This window comes from Phyllostomus hastatus, unplaced genomic scaffold, assembly GCF_019186645.2.
Source record: "Phyllostomus hastatus isolate PE091 unplaced genomic scaffold, TTU_PhHast_1.1 phas_scaffold_760, whole genome shotgun sequence".
NCBI classification, from domain to species: domain Eukaryota; kingdom Metazoa; phylum Chordata; class Mammalia; order Chiroptera; family Phyllostomidae; genus Phyllostomus; species Phyllostomus hastatus.
In genome coordinates this window covers 871,775-890,923 of record NW_025334040.1, presented here as the reverse complement: position 1 = coordinate 890,923, position 19,149 = coordinate 871,775, and the positions used below count along the sequence as shown (strand labels likewise).

The 19,149-nt window shown below is 51.1% G+C and overlaps 3 gene segments (V, D, J or C); all 3 read left to right on the top strand.

Annotated features, from left to right (window-relative positions):
- The first annotated feature begins 7,891 nt into the window (after positions 1–7,891).
- On the top strand, positions 7,892–8,533 carry LOC123810935. The segment is given in 2 exon segments: positions 7,892–8,002; positions 8,112–8,533. Coding segments are annotated over 2 exon segments (282 nt in total).
- Positions 8,534–11,167: 2,634 nt separating this feature from the next.
- On the top strand, positions 11,168–11,784 carry LOC123810927. The segment is given in 2 exon segments: positions 11,168–11,272; positions 11,365–11,784. Coding segments are annotated over 2 exon segments (393 nt in total).
- Positions 11,785–17,481: 5,697 nt separating this feature from the next.
- Positions 17,482–18,880, top strand: LOC123810794. The segment is given in 2 exon segments: positions 17,482–17,592; positions 17,701–18,880. Coding segments are annotated over 2 exon segments (429 nt in total).
- The last annotated feature ends 269 nt before the right edge of the window (positions 18,881–19,149 follow it).

The window sequence follows — 19,149 nt, the reverse complement described above, 5'->3', positions numbered from 1 at the left end:
GGGTGGTGCTATAAACACCTGAGGTGCCTGCCACCTAGGGGCCGGATCCTCAGGACTCAGGTACAGACTTGGCAGTGGGAGGGACACATGGAGGCTGGTGGAGCACAGAACTCAATGCAAATAGACCGGGTCTGCTCTGGGTCGAGGGGACTCACAGCTCCTGCTGCCTACATCCCAGCCACCTGAGAAGGTTGAAAAGACCTGAAATTCCATCATCATCCCTCGGGCGGGCAACCTTCCAGGGCTCCAGTGTGGACAGACTCAGGGCCAAGTGCCTCCTGTGGCCTGTGTGCTGGGATTCCCGGGGTGACTCCCAGTGTCTCCACCTCCTGTTCTCCCACCCTGTGTGATGCCCTCTGCTTTGGTGCTGGATGGACTTTCTGACTGTTTTCTAACACCAGAGTCGGACAAAGTGATGAGGGGCCATTCAGTGTGGTTATGAGAAGCCTGACATCCACAGGTCCACTCTCTCCTGGGCTCATTCCCTGTCTCCCTCTGTCTCTGTCTCTCCTTCTGCACGTCCACCTCTGCGTTCTCTGTCTGTCTTTATCTCATTGCTGTGTTAGCATCGGTAACCAGATGCTGATCAAGGAAGGGTGCCAATGGAATCAGACATTGCTGAACCTAATGGGCTGTGGAGAGGAATCAGACACTGGGCCTGCTGTGTTAGAAAGCTACAGCTCCACTCCTTTCCCAGGTGACTTCTAAATCCACAGAGTGGGCAGGAAGGATTGCTTTTGGCAGGATTGCTGCATTACCCAGGGAGGATAAAACACCTGAAGAAATTCCTCTGTTGGACACATGCCTAGCAGAGGCCAAGATGGCATGGGGTGGGGGTTGCTTCTACTTTGCGTCATGCACAGTAGGAACTATAATGGAAGAGTGTCCAGTTTGGGAATAGGATTGGATTGGATGTTGGATACAGAACCCTGAGAGATGCAGGAAATGGATTGGTTAGAAGGAGGATCTGTGCCAGCCCAGGAAAGTTTGGGAAGTTGATTGGTTAGTTTGGAAAGGTGCCTGGTCCTTCCCAAGCCCAAGATAATGTACTGTATTTTGTCATGCATAATGTGCACTTTTTTGCCCAAATTTTTGAGGGAAAAATAAGGATGGCCATTATACACCGGTATTAGGATAACATTCCAGAGGCATAATATTGGGTGTGATAATGCTGTCAATAATGCACACAGAAACGTGAGTGCGCTTATACACGGTAAATACGGTAATCCCTGTTTAATAAAGAATCTCTCTCTCTTTGTCTCTGACTCTCTCTCCCAGTAGCATGTTCTGACTCTTTTTCATAGCATCCATGTGGCTCCAGCAGCACTTGCCTGTCGAGTATCGGCTTCATAGCAACGGACAGACGGACCTGCATTGAATTTCAAAGTGACTGAGAGGTGGCAATCATGGGACTCACATTTTAACAGACAATCATAAAATTACCTTAACGAAGATTATGGTCACTGTTTAAACAAGTGAAAAGGGAGTTAACCTCAGAAATGAAACATACATTATAAATTCAAAAGGAAGGAAATTTACCAAAATAAAAATGACACTTGATGACTAAAAATTGCCCTGGATGGGTTGAAGAACAGACCAGCAGTTACACTGAATTCGAGGAACTGGGGAGAAAGAGAACCAACAAGTATTCACAAAGATGGAAGACATGAGCCTGGTGATACCTGGACAATAAAGTGGGATGTTCAAAGATTACAACATATTGGAAAGAAATGGGACATTTGCTCTACATAATTCACACTATAGCTATTATTTTTTGAGGCTGTCACCAGGGGGTGCTGTGGATCCACTTGAGGTGAACAAGGCCTGCAGTAAATTCAGATTTAATGACCGTGAAGACAACAAGCTCACGGGCTTGAGGTATATTTTACAGCAGGTGCTTCCTCCCAGGGGACCAACTCAGAGCCCACAGGCAGGCCAGCCGTTCCTCCAATGGTAGAGGTGGCCCTGGGTGGGGACGCACGAAATTGAGGGTGGGGAAATAAAGAGCTGAGATTTGCATCAAGAATGACCCAAACACAAAACCTTCCTCCAGGGAGCTGAGGGAGATAAAGGAACCACCAGAGTGTCCAGTGTCAGCTGTGGGGCCAGAGTGTCCTGGACACATTGGCACCATGACAGGGACTCCTCTCCTGCTCCTGCTCCTCCTCACCGTCTGCCCAGGTTCATGGACATTTCAGAGACCAGCTTTGGAAGGGACCTTGTGCCTTCCTTCCTCATTCCTCATGTGTCTGTTTTCATTTCAGGGTCCAGCGCTCAGATTGTGGTGACCCAGGAGCCGTCACTGTTCCTGCCTCCAGGAGGGACAGTCACAAACACCTGTGGCCTTAGCTCTGGGTCAGTTTCTAGGAGTAACATGTGCAGAGCTTGTAACATGGCCCAGCTGGTACCAGCAGACTCCAGGCCAGCCTCCCCAAATGCTCATCTATGACACAAACAACCGCCCCTCTGGGGTCCCTGAGTGCTTCTCCGGGTTGATCTCTGGGGAGAAAGCCGCCCTCGCCATCTCGGGGGCCCAGCCTGTGGTCGAAGCCGACTATTATTGTTCTATAGATTATGGCAGTGGGAGCAGCTTCAGTGACTCACAGTGGCTCAGATGATAAGGAAGTGAGACAGAAACCCCTGGGCCCAGAGGTTATGCTCTGAGCCTCACTGAAGCTTCTGTGGAGGCCTCTGCAAGGTGGACTCCTCTGCAGTCAGAAACCTCCATGGAAGGGGGCGGAGCAGCACACAGTCATGAGTGAGAGCAGCAGGAAGTGAGACAGAAACCTCCTCTCTGCTCTCCAGTCCCGGTGCAGCCGCCCTGGCCGGTGGCTCTGACTGGCTCTAGCTCAGCGCTGACTGTGCGGTCAGATCGTCCTTCTGTGCCTGAGTTTCCGTGGACCAGTAGTTCTGACAATGTCACCTCTTTTCCTTCAGTGCAACCTTTAGAACGCATCTTGCCCATATGTTCTCACTGTGTTAACTGTTTCACAGACAGAAATTCCCTGCTGAGAAAGAACCATTTCCCATCAGAGACGTTTGAGGAGGTCAAGTCACATTGACCCCGGCCAAGGCCGGCTCAGGCTGCAGGGGTGACTGAGACAGGATTCTAGTCTGAGTGCTCAAGTCTGCATTGGGTGATGCAAACCGACACGTCGGCGTAAACCGCACCCTGTTGTACATACTAGCAGTGAGCTTTCAGAATGTAAAAAAGAACAGCAGTACTGCTACCATAGGCTGCTGCCAGTGGAAGCGAGGTCCCTGCTGGCCACTGTGAGTCATGGGCCATGTGGATGCTTCACAGAGCACAGGTGGGCCGGCTGGGACCCAGGGATGCTCATGAGACTCCAACGGGCTCCCCAGGATGCCTGGTACCTTGTCCAGCATCAGGGTGTGGGCTGAGGACTGCGGGTCTCCAGGGTCCCTGACAGTGTGTCCTGCAGCCCCCACCTCCTCCCCACTGACCCAGGTACCACAGAGAGTCAGGGACTCGGGGAGTCTCTTCCCCATTAGCAAAGATGGCAGCAAGGAGACACACTGAGCCACCAATAGCTGGTAAGATGAATGGACATGATCCAACCTACGGAATACCAGCAAGACAATAGGATAGAAGAAAAGAGCCCTCCCCTTCCTACTCCTGTAAGATCTTCCAGCTTGAGCAGGAAGGGGAGATGGGCTTGGACTCAGGGGTCCACCTGTCTCCCAGGTCCTAAGGCACCTAAACAAGCCTCGGTCTTTTGCACCAGCTTCTGTCTCACCATTTGGCTTTCCTTGGAGCAGGCACCCGAACCGGCTTATTTGGTGCCAGGACTATTCGGCATACATATGAAATACTTAAGGGTCAATCTGAAAGCAAGGATAATCGGATACAGTGAAAAGTGCAAAGCATGGCAGGAAATTTAAACTTAAGGAAATGTCCTAGTTTGTGGTTCAAAATTCTCAGTGTGCGCGAGACAACCGTTTCTCCCAAATGGAAGGACGTGCGGTTAGTTAACTGCAAGCTCTTCCACCACATGTGTTGCGGAGGGGGCTGTGGGTGTGAGGCTGGTTCCCGGGCCTAGATCAGGGCTCAGGTCGTCTTCCCCAGGTCCTGGATTCCCCTCCTCCTCACCGATCACACCCGACACAGGTGAAGCTCCCTGACTCTCTCCTTCCCTAGGGCTTCCTGCCCCAGCTCCGCCCCTGCCCTGCAGTGGGGTCCCTGCCCTGTGCACGCAGGTCCTGCACCTGTCCCTGCTAGTCCAGCCTCCTTCAGGGCCTGGGACCAGGACAGACAGTCAAGAGCTACTGTCTTGGCAGAGGCAGCAGCAGGGATACAACTGGGTGATTTTAACACATAAAGTTCCTGAAATCTCATCAACACTCTGAGCCCATTGGAACCACCACAACCTCTGGGAATGTTGGTTCTCGAGGGAGTTAAGCGGGGGACAAAGAAGCAGGGGCCCCACATCTCACTCCCTCTTTATTTGTGTCTTCCAGTTCCCGCCTGCAGGCTGTGCTGGCTCATGCACCCACCACGTGGGGTCGGGTCTCAGGAACACGGTCACCTGTTGCCGAAGCAGCAGCACCACAGACGTGGACAGTGTGGCTCGGGGACAGCAGCAGCCCTGGAGTGGGCGATCTGGGACATGTGTCTCAGAGCCTTTTGCGATGGAAAGTCCGGCTTCAGGTTTGGCAAGGAACACTTCCCACACGAGTTTTATATCCAGTCCCGAGAAGAGGCTGATGTATGGGACCTGGTAGAAAATGTTTTCCTCAGTGTGTTCCAGCGTGAGGATTGAAGATACGACCGGCCCCCCCCCCCCGCCCTGTGGTCCCACCATCTGTGGTCACTTCCCTTCATGTGACTTCACGTCAGAAGTGACTCGGTTGTGCAATCTCTGACTGTCCTTTGAGGATCTGAAGACTTTCCCAGTGTCTCTGGTGTTGAGGAGAAAGGAATCCTTTCTGGTTTCACATCCCAGTCTGTTTACTCTGCCAGGGGGATACTTTACCCAGGGACACAGGTCCCTTCTGGACAGGGAGGGGAGTGGTCAGTGGGAGGCTGATGCCAATGTCCTCAGCTCAGGAGTGAGGAACCTACCAGAATCTGACACAACGATCCAAGCAATCTGATATCAGTGTTTATCAGGACCCCACACATGTGAGGGCCTTTCCCCATCAGCACCAACCCCTGAGTGTGGGCTCTTTCTGTCCTCCTGAGGCCACAGGCTGTCCCCTCCCTGCTGGTGTCCTGGGCCTGACCCCCTGCTCTGCACACACTGCTCCCCATCAGCACCTGCCGTCAGCAGTGGAGCCCCCAGGTCCCCTGTGAGGACGGGGCTCCCTGCAGGCCCAGGAACTCAGGGGCGGCTGCTGTGAGCCTCAGGGATCAGCTGAGCTGTGAGAAGGCAGGGCCTGGACGCCTGCGGACCCTGGTCCTCAGTGCTGTGTGCGCCCTGGTCCTCCAGCTGAGCCGGGATTTCAGTGTGCGGCTCGTCACACAGAGCAGAGGAGATCTGTGACCGTTCATGTGGCTAAAGGAGCCCGTTGTCCTCACCGCGTCGTCACTCGAGGCCCTTCGTGAGGCCTGTCCGATTCTGGGACATTTTTGCAAGTGGAAGAAAAAGGCTCCACAGCAGGCGCTGGGAATGGAACTTGAGAAGTGAGTGACTGTGAAGCTTTGTCATGAACCAAAGACACACTCAAGTGGGGATCCATCGTGGGGCGAAGGGAGTATATTTGTCTCCAAGCAAAGTTTTTTTGGCTGTTTATTTTAAAATTGCAGCAGCCTTAAATAGTAGAAAAACACATGTGACATTTTCCATTAATGTTAAGTAGCTGCCACTTGCATTAAATTGCTGGTTCTGTAGAAGGAAATGCGGACGTGGGGACATGAAGAGTTCCTCCTTGTCGTACTAAGGACTGTGTGCCTTCCACCCGGGGAGTGTTGGGCCTAAAGCTCCCACAGCAGCTTTGTCGCCCTTGAGTCGTGGGCCCTCGTGCTGGCTGCTGACACATCTGCCGTGACAGGTGTGACTGCGGAAGTGTCAAATCAGTAACAGAAGCAAGAAAAATGAAAATATTCGGAGGTGAGGAGTCAATTGAAGTTTAAAGTGAGGACAACTACCATGTGTAGATAGGGGACTATGAGAGTTAATTAAAAAATACTTTTAAAAGTTTCCAATGTACAATGAATAAAAATGGTGTATAATTCTACAAGTATACAAAGTACATGCTACATACTACAAAGTATATGCTATTCTTTTCCCAATATTAAACAAAATCTTTGACAACGTCTGTAGGAAAATAAACACAATATTCAGCAATCAATAAGAAACAAATTTTAACCTGTTGTGAAATATCTTCTTACACACAAACACAGTAAACCGTCAGCACTGAGCAGGAAGGTTATACAAACACTTTTCCTTTTCACCTTATTACTGATTTCAATGCACGTCCCCTTGAGAGGGCGCTCGGGTGGGTGTCAGCAGAGGTGACAATACAAGTTCCTTGCTCCTACTGGGATCCGTGTGTCGCAAACTCCACTAACTGACAGCAAGCAGGGTCACTGTGCCTTCTCAGGTCTGGGCTCCTCCTCAGATGTGTCCCGTGGTCCCTTCCAGGGCCCTGTGGGTGGTCTGGACTCTCCCAGCTGACTGGCCACCCCCTGGTTGGAACATCAGCTCTGTTTGCCCTGGAAGGAGCCGCTGAGTCGGGCTGCACTGTGTCCAGGCACCAGCGGCTCCCACACAGGAGCCCCAAAGAGTCACACTGGTGTCCTGAACCCTCAGGGTCCCTAACTGTTCCTTTGTGTGCAGACCTGGTCACTCATTCTCCTGACACCGCTGGGCTCCTGTAGGTGGATGGAACAGGAGGGAAGGAGGGTGACGATGGCTGTTGAGACTTGCAGGGATCCCGGGCTGAGCCAGGGCACCAGCTCAATAGGAGAAGGAGATGCAAGCCTTCCATCAGAGCCCCAGCCAGGACCATAGACCCACCTTACCCCTGGGCCTGACACCAGATTCGGGGGCCTTCCCCACAGTCAGTTGTCCCTCAGAACCCAGAGTTCAGAGGCCCTTCCGTGATCCGTGACCTTTGGTGCAGTCCCATCTTCACACTGGACTGTCCTGATGACACACCAGCCTGGTCACGGCCCCACAGGCTGAGGCTCAGGTGGAAAGCGCTCGTGAGCATCGGGAGGCTGCACACGGGGCCGTCAAGGGCACTTCTGCCCCCGGACCCAGGGGGTTTGGGAGGGACGGCTTGGGTGTGGGACAAGGACCTAAGTCACACTGCCTGGTCCCCATCACAGAGACGGTCAAGTCTTTGTCATACTGCAAATAGGCCTGGGGCCAGTCACTGCTCTGGACTTGATAGTGGCCTAAGAGTTTGTGTGAGAGACAGCACCTCAGTCCTGACCACTGAACCATCAGTCACAAGGGAGCTGAGGACAGATGCAACCAGAGAACGCTGAGTAGAGCATTAAATGCCCAGAGGTGATGGGGAGGCCATAAGAGGGGACCCCTGGCCTGGACCTAAGGCAGGGTTCAGTGGACAGAGAGCCCTGGGATGCAGAGGTTTTCTCTGATGGGTTCTGGGCACCAAGTCACACAATGCTGTGCCTGACCTAGACACTAGAGGGCGCTTGGGTGTTGTTATGAGGGCCAGTGGTGTTTTGAGCTGTTACCAATATCCTGGCACTGCCTAGTGCCCTCTGTCCTAGGCTAACAGTTGTGACTTCCCCCACCCATGGGCCTCACACGGCCCCACCCTGCAAACACCCATAGCCTCCTCAAACAGAGGCACCTGCCTTAGGCCCAGAGAGGAATCATACAGCTGTGGGTGGGGAGTGTCTCATTTGCATGAGTGGACCCTCCCTCTGTCACAGTATGAAGAGGGGAAGGGAGAGGTTTGGGGGAATCCCTGCTTCAGCTGTGGCGCCACAGAAGGCAGGACTCAGGGATGGACTCCACCATGGCCTGGTCCCCTCTTCTGCTCACCCTCCTGGCTCACTGCACAGGTGACCTAATATGGGGACAGGGGATGGGGCCCTGGGCAAAACTCATGCTGTACTTTCTTCTTTGTCTCCAGACCCATAATCATCATCTCTGTGTGTCTTTGTTTTGCAGGATCCTGGGCCCAGTCTGTGCTGACTCAGCCGCCCTCAGTGTCAGGGAACCCAGGACAGATGGTCACCATCTCCTGCACTGGAAGCAGCTCCAACATCGGGGGTAATTATGTGTCCTGGTACCAACAGCTCCCAGGAATGGCCCCCAAAACCCTCATCAATTATGATGAAGATCGCTCCCCTGGGGTCCCTGATCGATTCTCTGGCTCCAAGTCTGGCAGCTGAGCCACCCTGACCATCACTGGGCTGCAGGCTGAGGACGAGGCCGACTATTATTGCTCAGCATGGGACGATAGTCTCAGTGGTCCCACAGTGCTGCAGGCCTGTGGGGAAGTGAGACAAGAACCCCTGTGTCATCTGGGAACTGGGTGAACACTTCAGCCAATGCTGCTCAGGCTCCACCTGTGCCCTGTGCCTTCTGCTCATTCTCTGGCTGCTGTCCTGGGCCCAGGTTCACCCAGGGATCCTGTCTGGCATTGAAGGAATCTCTTCTGTGTTCTGCCCTAAGTCTCTCACAGCAGCACTTTCCCAGACTAAGGGTCCAAACAAAACTGAAAGTCTGTCTCCCTTCCAGCTGGGGACAGTTTATTTTCAGACTAAGTTGTATTCATTATTTTTTGTAATGGTAACAAAATACAACATTTTGTTGGGCTCCTGAATCTATCCCGGGGCCTGAGCACTGTGTGTGCTGTGCGTGAAGGATGAGTCAGCTGTTTGCCTCTCATCTTATAATGTCTTCCAGTGTATTCACCGGTGACCTGCTGTTCTGTCTTCTGATTTTTAGTACAAAATATGGCCCCTTACAAGTATCAAATTATAAGAGATTGGTAGTTTTGTCTAGGTGGGTAAAGGGAATTAAAGGGGACCAACTCCCAGTTGTGAAATGAATGGTTTGGGGGACGTCGTGGACAGCCCGGAGACCAAGGCACAGATGCTGTGGCCGTGCGTGTGTGAACGCAGCTGAAGGAGCGGATCTCAAACTTTCTCAGCAGAAGAAATATCACAGATTGTGACCATGTGTAGTGACAGATGTCAGGTAGACTTAACCTAGTGATGATTTTGTAATATATATCGATATAGAATGATGAGGTTGTGTAGCCGAACTAACATAATATTGTGTATCATTTATACCTCAATTAAAAAGATACAGTAAATAAAACAAAATTATATTTATATAAAATAAATAGAATTTCTGTCCACAGAAACACCTGCATGTGAAAATTTAAAGTATCTTTATTAACAGTCTCCCCAACTGTTAATAAAGTGTATGGGTGTGTATTACAGCTGCGTGTGGACTCACCCCAAGCTGGGAGAAGCCGTGATATTCTCCAATAAGTGGCTCATTTTTAAAAGCAGTTGTGATTCACAGTGTGATGTTATTGATGTCCCATTCTGGGAGAGACCAACTGTAGGGAGAGCATGAACACCTCTGGCACACATGGTTTAGAAGGAGAAGAGGTCACTATGTGAACACAAGCTATTTGTTGAGTAGTGATAAAATTATTCTATGTGATAATGTAATGGCACCTAAGTGGCACTATGACCTTGTGAAATGCATTGAAAACTGTGAAGCACAGTGACAGACCTTAACGTGAGCACATGACATGCAGTTTAGGGGCTGAGGGTCCCGTGGTGGAATGCGGAAGGTGCCAGGCAGCCATCAGTCTGCACTGTGCAGGCCTGAGCCACTGCCCTGCGGGGCGGAGAGGGGAGGAGAGTTACTGACTGAAGTACCTGTGACAGTGAGGGACAGGTACACTGTCGTTACATAATCACGTGAGTGGGTGGGCACAGTGGGAGTCAGACTGCTCACTTCAGGAATGGAAATCGACCTTTGTCACCAGGGGGAGGAGGCGTGATGCTCCCGGCAGTGACGTGTCAGAGTTGCCGATAGCAGTGTGAACTCAGCCGTGGTTTCATGGAGACAGACGACTGCACATAGAAACATTTGCAAACGTGCATGTCCCTGCACTGGCTCACTCGCATGCGTTCCACTGCCCTGTCTGCTGGCGGGGTGTGCAGGGATGCCACCCCACAGTCCTGAGTCTGCCCTTTGCCAGATACCGGCTCCTGCACCATTCTCAAAAATGACTTATAAACTGTTTTAATCTATCTCTACCAAAGTGATTTGAAAGCTCACTTCATTCTTTCTAGAATTAACTGAACATTTGCTATCTTTGATATTACGAACAAGCAATAGACAAGATCACATTGCGAGGCCCCTGAGGACGGATGGCGGTGACCTGGGCACAGAGTCTCACAGGGAACCATGCTCTCGGTGTGGGGCTCACTCGTTCCAGGTGGAGATCCCGACAGACAGTGACGTGCACTCACTGGGCATCGATAGGGGCTTCCTTTCTCTACCTCCCGATCTCTGGACAGAAGGGCCCCCATCTTCTCAGGGCTGTGGGGGGAACCACAGACAAGAGAGCTGTGGCTTCAAGGGAGGGGACAATATAAGGAAAAAACATGTGTCCAATACAGAAGGGGACCTGCCTTTATGGGGGTGATCAGTGCTCTGGACTTGCTCCTGATCTCAGAGAAGTTTGTGTAAGACACAAGACCTCTGTCCTGACCATAGAACAGCCGAGGGGGACATGGACAGACTCATCTTGAGGTGTCTGTGTAGAACATAAATTTTGCGCTCAGGTGATGAGAAAGCTACCTTGGGATACACCTGGCTTGGCTTTAAGGCAGGAGAATGCTGGGCAGAGCAGGGGGCAGAAGCTGTCTCTGATGGCTCTGGTCACCAGGTGGCACCATCGTCTGAATCTGTCTGAACACCAGGGGGCGCTCCTGGCCTGTTCCTGAGGGTTCTGGGGTGATAGAGCTGGTTGCAGTCACCTAGCTCTACCTGTGCCCTCTGCTCAGGGCTCACAACTGTGACCTTTCTACGCCTTGGGTCCCACACACCCCTAATCCTGCCACCCCCTCCCCATGCAACCACAGAGGGGCCTGTCTGAGGGACCAATAAGGAATCAGAAAGCTGAGGGGCCTCATTTGCATGAGTGGGCCCTCCCAGTCTCAGAGTATGAGGAGAGGAAGGGAGAGGTTTGGGAGAAGCTCTGCTTCAGCTGTGGGGCCACAGAAGGCAGGACTCAGGGATGGACTCCATGATGGTCTGGTCCCCTCTCCTGCTCACCCTCCTGGCTCACTGCACAGGTGACTGGATAAGGGGAGGACACTTGGGGGTCTTCTTCCTGCTCCTGTCTCTGGACCCGGAATCACCATCTCTGTGCGTCTTTGTTTTGCAGGATCCTGGGCTCAGTCTGTGCTGACTCAGCCACCCTCAGTGTCAGGGAACCCAGGACAGAGGGTCACCATCCCCTGTGCTGGAAGTAGCTCCAACATTGGGGGATATTATGTACAATGGTACCAACAGCTTCCAAGAATGGCTCCCAAACTCCTCATCTATGGTAATCGCAATAGGTCTTCAGAGGTTCCTGATCGATTCTCTGGCTCCAAGTCTGGGACCTCAGCCTCCCTGACCATCACAGGGCTCCAGGCTGAGGACGAGGCTGATTACTACTGCTCAGCATGGGACAAGAGTCTCAATGGTCTCACAGTGCTGCAGGCCTGTGGGAAGTGAGACAAGAACCCCTGTGTCATCTGGGAGCTGGGTGAACCCTGCAGCTGCTGTTGCTCAGGCTCGGCCTGTGCCCTGTGCCTTCTGCTCATTCTCTCCTGCTGTCCTGGGCCCAGGTTCTCCCAGGGACGTTGTGGGAGGAAGGATTCTCCTCTCCTTCCATCTCTAATGTCACTCACAGCAGCACCTTCCTTGACCAAGGGACCAAGTAAAACTGAAAGTCCATCTCCCCTCCTGCTGGGGACAGTTGACTTTCAGACTCATTTGTATTAATATTTTCTTGTGATGTTCACATAAAGGAAACATTGCGTTGGGCCCAGAGCCTATCGTGGGGCTTGAGCACCATGTGTGCTGTGCGTGAAGGATGAGTCAGCGCTGCTGGCGTCTCGTGTTGTAATATCCTTCAGTGTAATCACTGCTGACTGCTTTGTTTTGTCTTCAGATTTTAGTGCAAAATGTAGTCTTATAAAAGTATAAAATTAGAACAATTTGGTGGTGTCCAGACATGGAAAGGGTTGGTCCACGTGGGTAAAAGAGTCAGAGGATGCAACATTCTGGTTTTGAATTAATTGCTTCTGTGGATGTTGTGGACAGCACGGGGACTAGGGCCGAGATGCAGTGGCCATGCACGTGTGAACACAGGTAAAGGAGCAGACCTCAAACTTTCTCAGGACTAGAGATAATAATAATTGTAACTATGTTTGAGGAGAGTTGTCAGCTAGACTGACTCTGGTGTTGATTTTGCAATATATTCATATGGAATGATAATGTTGTACCCTTGAAACTAATATAGGATTGTATGTCATTTATAATTCAATAAAAAGTTACAGTACATAAAATGAAATGGTGAAAATAAATCCAAATTTCTGTCCACAGAAACACCTGCCCGTGAAAGTTTAAAGTGTCTTTATTAACAGTCTCCCCAACGTGAAAGTGTATGGGTGTGTATTACAGCTGCGTGTGGACTCACCCCAAGCTGGGAGCAGTGGAGATGTTCTCCAAGAACTGGCTCATTTTTAGGAGGGGGTGTGATTCACAGTGTGATGCTAATGATGTCCCGTTTTGGAAAACACAACTGTAGGGAGAGCATGAACACCTGTGGTCCACGTGGCTTTAGAAGGAGAAGCCGTCACTGTGTGAACACAAGGTATTTCTTGAGGAGTAATAAAATTATTCTACGTGACAATGTAGTGGCACTTAAACACACCACGACCTTGTCAAATTCACTGAAAACTGTGAAGCACAATGACAGACCTGAACATGTGCCCATGACATGCAGTTTAGGAGGTGGAGGGTCCCGTGGTGGAATGTGGAAGGCGACAGGCAGCCATCAGTCTGCACTGGGAAGGCATGAGCCCCGCCCTGGGGGGATGGGGAAGAAAGTTACTGACCGAAGTTCCTGTGACAGTGAGGGTGCCTGTCACACCAACAGCAAAGGAAACTGCACATAAAACTGTGCTCCAGGTGATAAAGTGAGTTCCCAGGAAGTGCAGGTAACAATGCAGGTGTGGCTGTGCTGTGCACTGTGGTTACATAATCACGTGAGTGGGTGGGCACGGGTGGGAGCCAGACTGCTCACTCTAGTAATGGAAATTGACACTTGTCACCAGGGGAGGAGCCTGACTGATTTAAGCTGTGACCTGTTAGAGCTGCAGATAGCAGAGGGAACTCCTGTTCCGTGTCATGGAGGGAGAAGATTGTACAAGGGAATGTTTATAAACGTGCGTGTTCCTGCATCACTGTGCTCCTCTGTGTTTCATTGTTCTGTCCTTTCACAGAGTTGAAAGAGATGGCTCGCCATGGTGATGAGTCTGCCCTTTGCCAGAGATTGGCTCCTATACCATTCTCAACAAATGTGCACATGCAGTTTTCATCATCCCCTGTAAAAGAGTTTGAGTGTTAAAGTCATTTTGTTCCGGAACCTAGTGCACATTTGCTGTGTTTGATCACATGGAAAAGGAGCAGACAAGGTCAGGTTGGGAGGCCCCTGAGGACGGATGGCGGTGACCTGGGCACAGAGTCTCACAGGGAACCACGCTCTCGGTGAGGGGCTCACTTGTTCCAGGTGGAGATCCCGGCAGACAGTGAGGGGTCCACAGCACCGCCCACTAGGCATCCACAGGGGCTTCCTTTCTCCCCCTCCTGATCCCTGGACAGAAGGACCCCCATCTTCTCAGGCTCTGGGGTATCCACAGGGAAGAGAGCTCTGGCCGCAAAGGAGGGGTCAATATAAGAAAAAACATGTGTCCAGCACAGAAGGGGACCTGTCTTTATGGGGGTGATCAGTGCTCTGGACTTGTTCCTGATCTCAGAGAAGTTTGTACAAGACACCAGACTTCTGCCCTGACCACAGAACAGCCAAGGAGGACACGGACAGACTCACCCCGGGGTGTCTGTGTAGAGCAAAATGTCTGCCCTGAGATTATGACGAAGCTGCCTGAGGGCACACCTGGCTTGGTTCTAAGGCAGGAAGGAGGACAGGGGCAGAGGAGTGGGGCAGTAGAAGCTTTCTCTGCTCACCCTATGGCACTCTGGTGTGTCTCTGTCTCAACACCAGGGGGCGCTCGGAGACTGCTTCTGAGAGGTCTGGTTGTCATGAAAGCTGTCATGACAGCTGTCCATTCTCCTGGCGTCTATTTCTAGGGAGGAAACTTAACAGAAGTGAGATCAGCATAAAATTTCTTTCAACATTATTCCTATTTACAACTTATATTGTTCTCTTTCACTGCCTACTGCACTCAATGTCTTAAATATGACAACACAATTATAGTTTATACCAAAAAATGAAGTTTTCACCCAAAGTTTGAGTATTTACAGAAATAAGCTCTGGGTGCATGTGTCATTCCTCAGTCAGACACGCTGAGACTCTGCACAAGGTGTCTTACACCATAAGCAAAGGGGGGATTGGATATCATATTTCAGCAAATGCCACCGTTTTCTTCTTCCTAAGAACATTGGTTTTCTCAGTCCCCTGGAACTCACTCCACCACATGCATGTTTTCTCAGATTGCTGAAGTGCCAAGCGTCAGCCCTTTTCCAAGATGAAAGTCAACCATCTACTCTTAGCCATCCCAGGGAGTCTCTGGGGGCCACATGCCACTGTGGGCCTGGCTGTGAGGTCAGGGCAGAGGGAAGGGGCTGACTGCTCACCCCTGTCCTGTGCTCCCTGAGACCTGAAGACCCCATGGCCAGGGTCTGGTCCTGCAGACAGAGTACTGTCAGATTTCACTGCCCCCACGGGACGTGGCCTTGGGATTAATCTCAGTTGTTACCAGAGCGAATCTGCACGAACTTTCTCCTTCTTGCCTTTATTTTGCCAGGGAAAGTGGTCTTCCTCAGTCCAGGCTCCAGGACCATGGAGGTCTCAGTGAACTGGCCCCAGGGTTGGATTTGCTCTGTCAACCAACCTCAGGGGACAGAAAAAAAAAGAACAGAATGCCCCTTGTCCTCATGCTTCATCTCTGAGGAAATGGCTCCCTGAGGGCGCACTGGACATACACCTCTCTCCGTCTCTCACTCTGGAGCGTGATTCTAGCACTGTTTGCATGAGGATGATATAACATGCACAGATCAGGGCGCAATCACACACAAAAACACACTCTCACACACACTCAGCTCTCCCCTCTCCCTGAGGGTACATTATCCTGGATTCTGCTGGTCTCAGGTTCTCTGTCCCTGCAGAAGTCAGGGTTCAGCCGGCGCAGACCCAGCATCCTCAGGGTCAGAGTCCTTAGGAGGAAGAATCTCCCTCAGCAGGAAACACCAGAGACAGGGGTATCACTGGGTCCTGTTACCAGGTCCTCCAGGAAGTGCCCGGGACCCCTGCTCCACTGGGATGAGTCTGATGCTCAGCATCCCTGGTGAGTCTCTGACCTTGTCAGCAGCTCAGCCCTCCTCCCCACTGTCTCTGGGCTGCAGGCAGTGCAGGAGGCTGCTGATTGCATTGGCGGTGCTCCCAGTGTGTGGGGACGTGAGACACGACCTCCCTGTGCTCTCAGGGCTGGGCTGTCCCTCACTCAGTCACCACCTGGGACACCTCTAGCCAGGCTCAACACCTTCCTTCTCAACCCTTCTTTCTCAAAAGCGCCTGTGACATGAGGTATATTGCCAGTTATGTCTGCACTTTTTCGTGACTCAGACAAGGGATCATTGTCAGAAATTTCTGGGAGCAGTTGGATTTGTGTGGCTGTCAATGGGATGCTGAGTAAACAACTTTTTTAAAACATTTTATTTATTAATTTCTAGAGAGTGGGGAAGGAAGGGAAAGAGGGGGAGAAATATCAACACATGGTTGCCTCTTGGTGCTCTCCACTGGGAACCTGGCCCAAAACCCAGGCATGTGGCCTGACTCAGAATCGAATGGGTGACGCTTTGGTTCACAGCCCCATGCTCAACCCTCTGAGGAACACCGGCCAGGGCAATTTCTTTATTCTGAGAATTCTGGACACAAGTGACAGGGACTGGAGGGGTGCCCTCCCCAGAGACAAGCCTGAAACCAACACCCTCTCTCCTGGAGGCTGTGTCTGCGGTGGCTTTTCTGTTACTGGGAAGGGTCTGAAATGAAGAGAAAGAAATGCAGCCCTTCACGGGGATTGGCTGGTCACCAACTGGAGCTTTTTTATCTGCAGCTCAGACCACAGTGCACAGCTCACAGCTGTAAAATGGAAGGATTGTAGAAAATGTTGTGCACTCCTCTTCAACCAAGAACAGAAGGGATTGCATTCCCCGTGCTTCTCTATCAAGTTTCACCACAATTGCTATAAATAGTTATCATGGTTGTATTTTTAACTCAAATCTTACTCAGGTGACATTTATGCATTATAACATACATGCATTTTAATTTGGGTAAGTGGTCACTAATTATAAACTGTTTTAATAAAATTCTATCATAGCAATTAAATTTTTTTCCTGGAACTTTCTGCATGTTTGTCCTCTTTACTCGTAGAGACGTGACACGCACAATGCCGTAGGGCAAGGTCCCGGGCAACCTTAGACTGTGACCTGGAGGGCAGGCTCCCAGGAGGGATAGCTGCTCACCGTGTGTGGGGACCGAGGGTCCCCTGCAGGTGGGATGATGACAAAGGTGCACTCAACATCACACACTAGGGAGGAGCAGGGAGGCTTTCTCCCCATAACCTCCCCATCCCTAGAGAGAAGGGGCCCTTTCTCCTCAGTTCTGCTGGGGACCCACAGGGAAGGAGACCTCTTACACGAGAGAGCAACGAACCCGTGTCCTGCACAGAAGGGGACATGCCTGCCTGGGGCTGGTCACTGCTCTGGACTTGGTACTGGCCTAAGGGTTTAAGTAAGAGACAGCACGTTATTCCTGAGCATGGAAATCCCAGGGAGGTGAGGAGAGGCTGATCCTGAGGTCTCTGAGGACACCACTAATGTGCCCTGGGGTGATGGGGAAGGCACAAGATGGGACACTTGGCCTGGCCCTAAGGCAGTTTTCAGTGGACAGAATGTGGAAGTCAGAGGCTGTCTCTTTTGGGTTCTTGTCACCACACACGATGGAGTATGGGCCTGGGCAGTAGAGGGCGCTCGAGTGTTGCTATTGAGGAAACTGGGGTGATTTGAGCTGACACCAGCCAGTTGAGGCTCAGAGATGTGACTTCCCCAGTGCACAGATCTCACAAAGCCCCACCTCACAGTCAGGCACAGGGTCCTGGGGGAGGGGTAGGTGGTTTTGGCTCAGGGAGGAATGAAATAGTTGAGGAGGCGTGGCTGGGGAATCATTTGCATAAATGGGTCCTCCTCTCTCAGAGTACAAAGGGAAGGGAGAGGTTTTGGGAAACCCTGCTTCAGCTGTGGGGCCACAGAAGGCAGGACTCAGGGATGGTCTCCACCATGGCCTGGTCCCCTCTCCTGCTCACCCTCCTGGCTCACTGCACAGGTGACTGCATGTGGGGAAAGGGGGTGGCAACCTCGTCAAACTCATACTGTACTTTCTTGTTTGTCTCTAGACTCATAATCACCATCTCTGTGTGTCTCTGTCCCCCAGGGTCCTGGGCCCAGTCTGTGGTGACTCAGCCACTCTCAGTGTCGGGGAACACAGGACAGAGGGTCACCATCTCCTGCACTGGAAGCAGCTCCAACATTGGGGGTAATAATGTGCACTGGTACCAACAGCTCCCAGGAAAGGCCCCCAAAACCCTCATCTATGCTAATAGCAATCGACCCTCAGGGGTTCCTGACCGATTCTCTGGCTCCAAGTCTGGCAGCTCAGCCACCCTGACCATCACTGGGCTCCAGGCTGAGGATGAGGCTGATTATTACTGCCAGACCTATGATGACAATCTCAGCGGTCGCACAGTGCTGCAGGCCTGTGGGGAAGTGAGACAAGAACCCCTGTGTCATCTGGGAGCTGGGTGAACACTGCAGCTGCTGCTGCTTAGGCTCAGCCTGTGCCCTGTGACTTCTGCTCATTCTCTGGTTGATGTTTTTGGCCCAGGTTCCCCCAAGGACACTGTCTGTGATTGCAGGATGCTTCTCTCCCTTCTGTCCTCACAGTCACTCACAACAGCACTCTCCCAGACTGAGTGTCCTAAATGAAACTGAAAGTCCATTTTCCCACACGATGGAGACAGTTTACTTCAAGGCTGATTTGCATTCAGTTTTTCTTGTGATGTTCAAATAAATAAAACATTTTGTTGGGTCCTTAAACCTACCACGGGGCCTGAGCACTGTGTGTGCTCTGCATGAAGGATGAGTCAGCTGTTTGCATCTCACTTTATAATGTCCTTCAGTGTAATCACTGCTGAGTGCTTTGTTGTGTCTTCTGATTTTCAATAAATTTTCTGTAAAATATGCCCATGTAAAAGCATAAAATAAGAACAGATTGGTAGTTTCCAGAGGTCTGGGATGAAGGAGGTGGCCTTGTGGGTAAAGGCAGTGAGAGAGAACCAACTCCCAGGTGTGAAATGAATGGTCCGGGGGACGTCGTGGACAGCACGGGGACTGGGGCAGAGATGCTGTGGCCGTGCGTGTGTGAACGCAGCTGAAGGAGTGGATCCCCAACATTCATAGCACAAGAAAAAATAAACATTGTTACCATGTGTAGTGATGGAAGTTAAGCAGACTCATTTTGCTGATGAATTTGCAATATTTATCAACATAGAATGATGTGCATTTGAAACTAATATAATATTGTATATCAATTATATCGCAAGTAAAAAGTTACAGTAAATAAAATGACATTATAAAAATAAATCGGAATTTCTGTTCAGAGAAACACCTGCATGTGAAAGTTTAAAGTGTCTTTATCAACAGTCTCCCCACCCTGAGAGCAACCACCAGGCCGTGCGTGGGTGTGTATTACAGCTGTGTGTGGGCTCACCCCAAGCCGGGAGCAGCCGTAAGGTCCTCCAAGAAGGGGCTTCCTTTTAAAAGGTGATGTCATTTTTAACATGATTCTAATGATGTCACATTTTGGAAGAGGCAAAACTGTAGG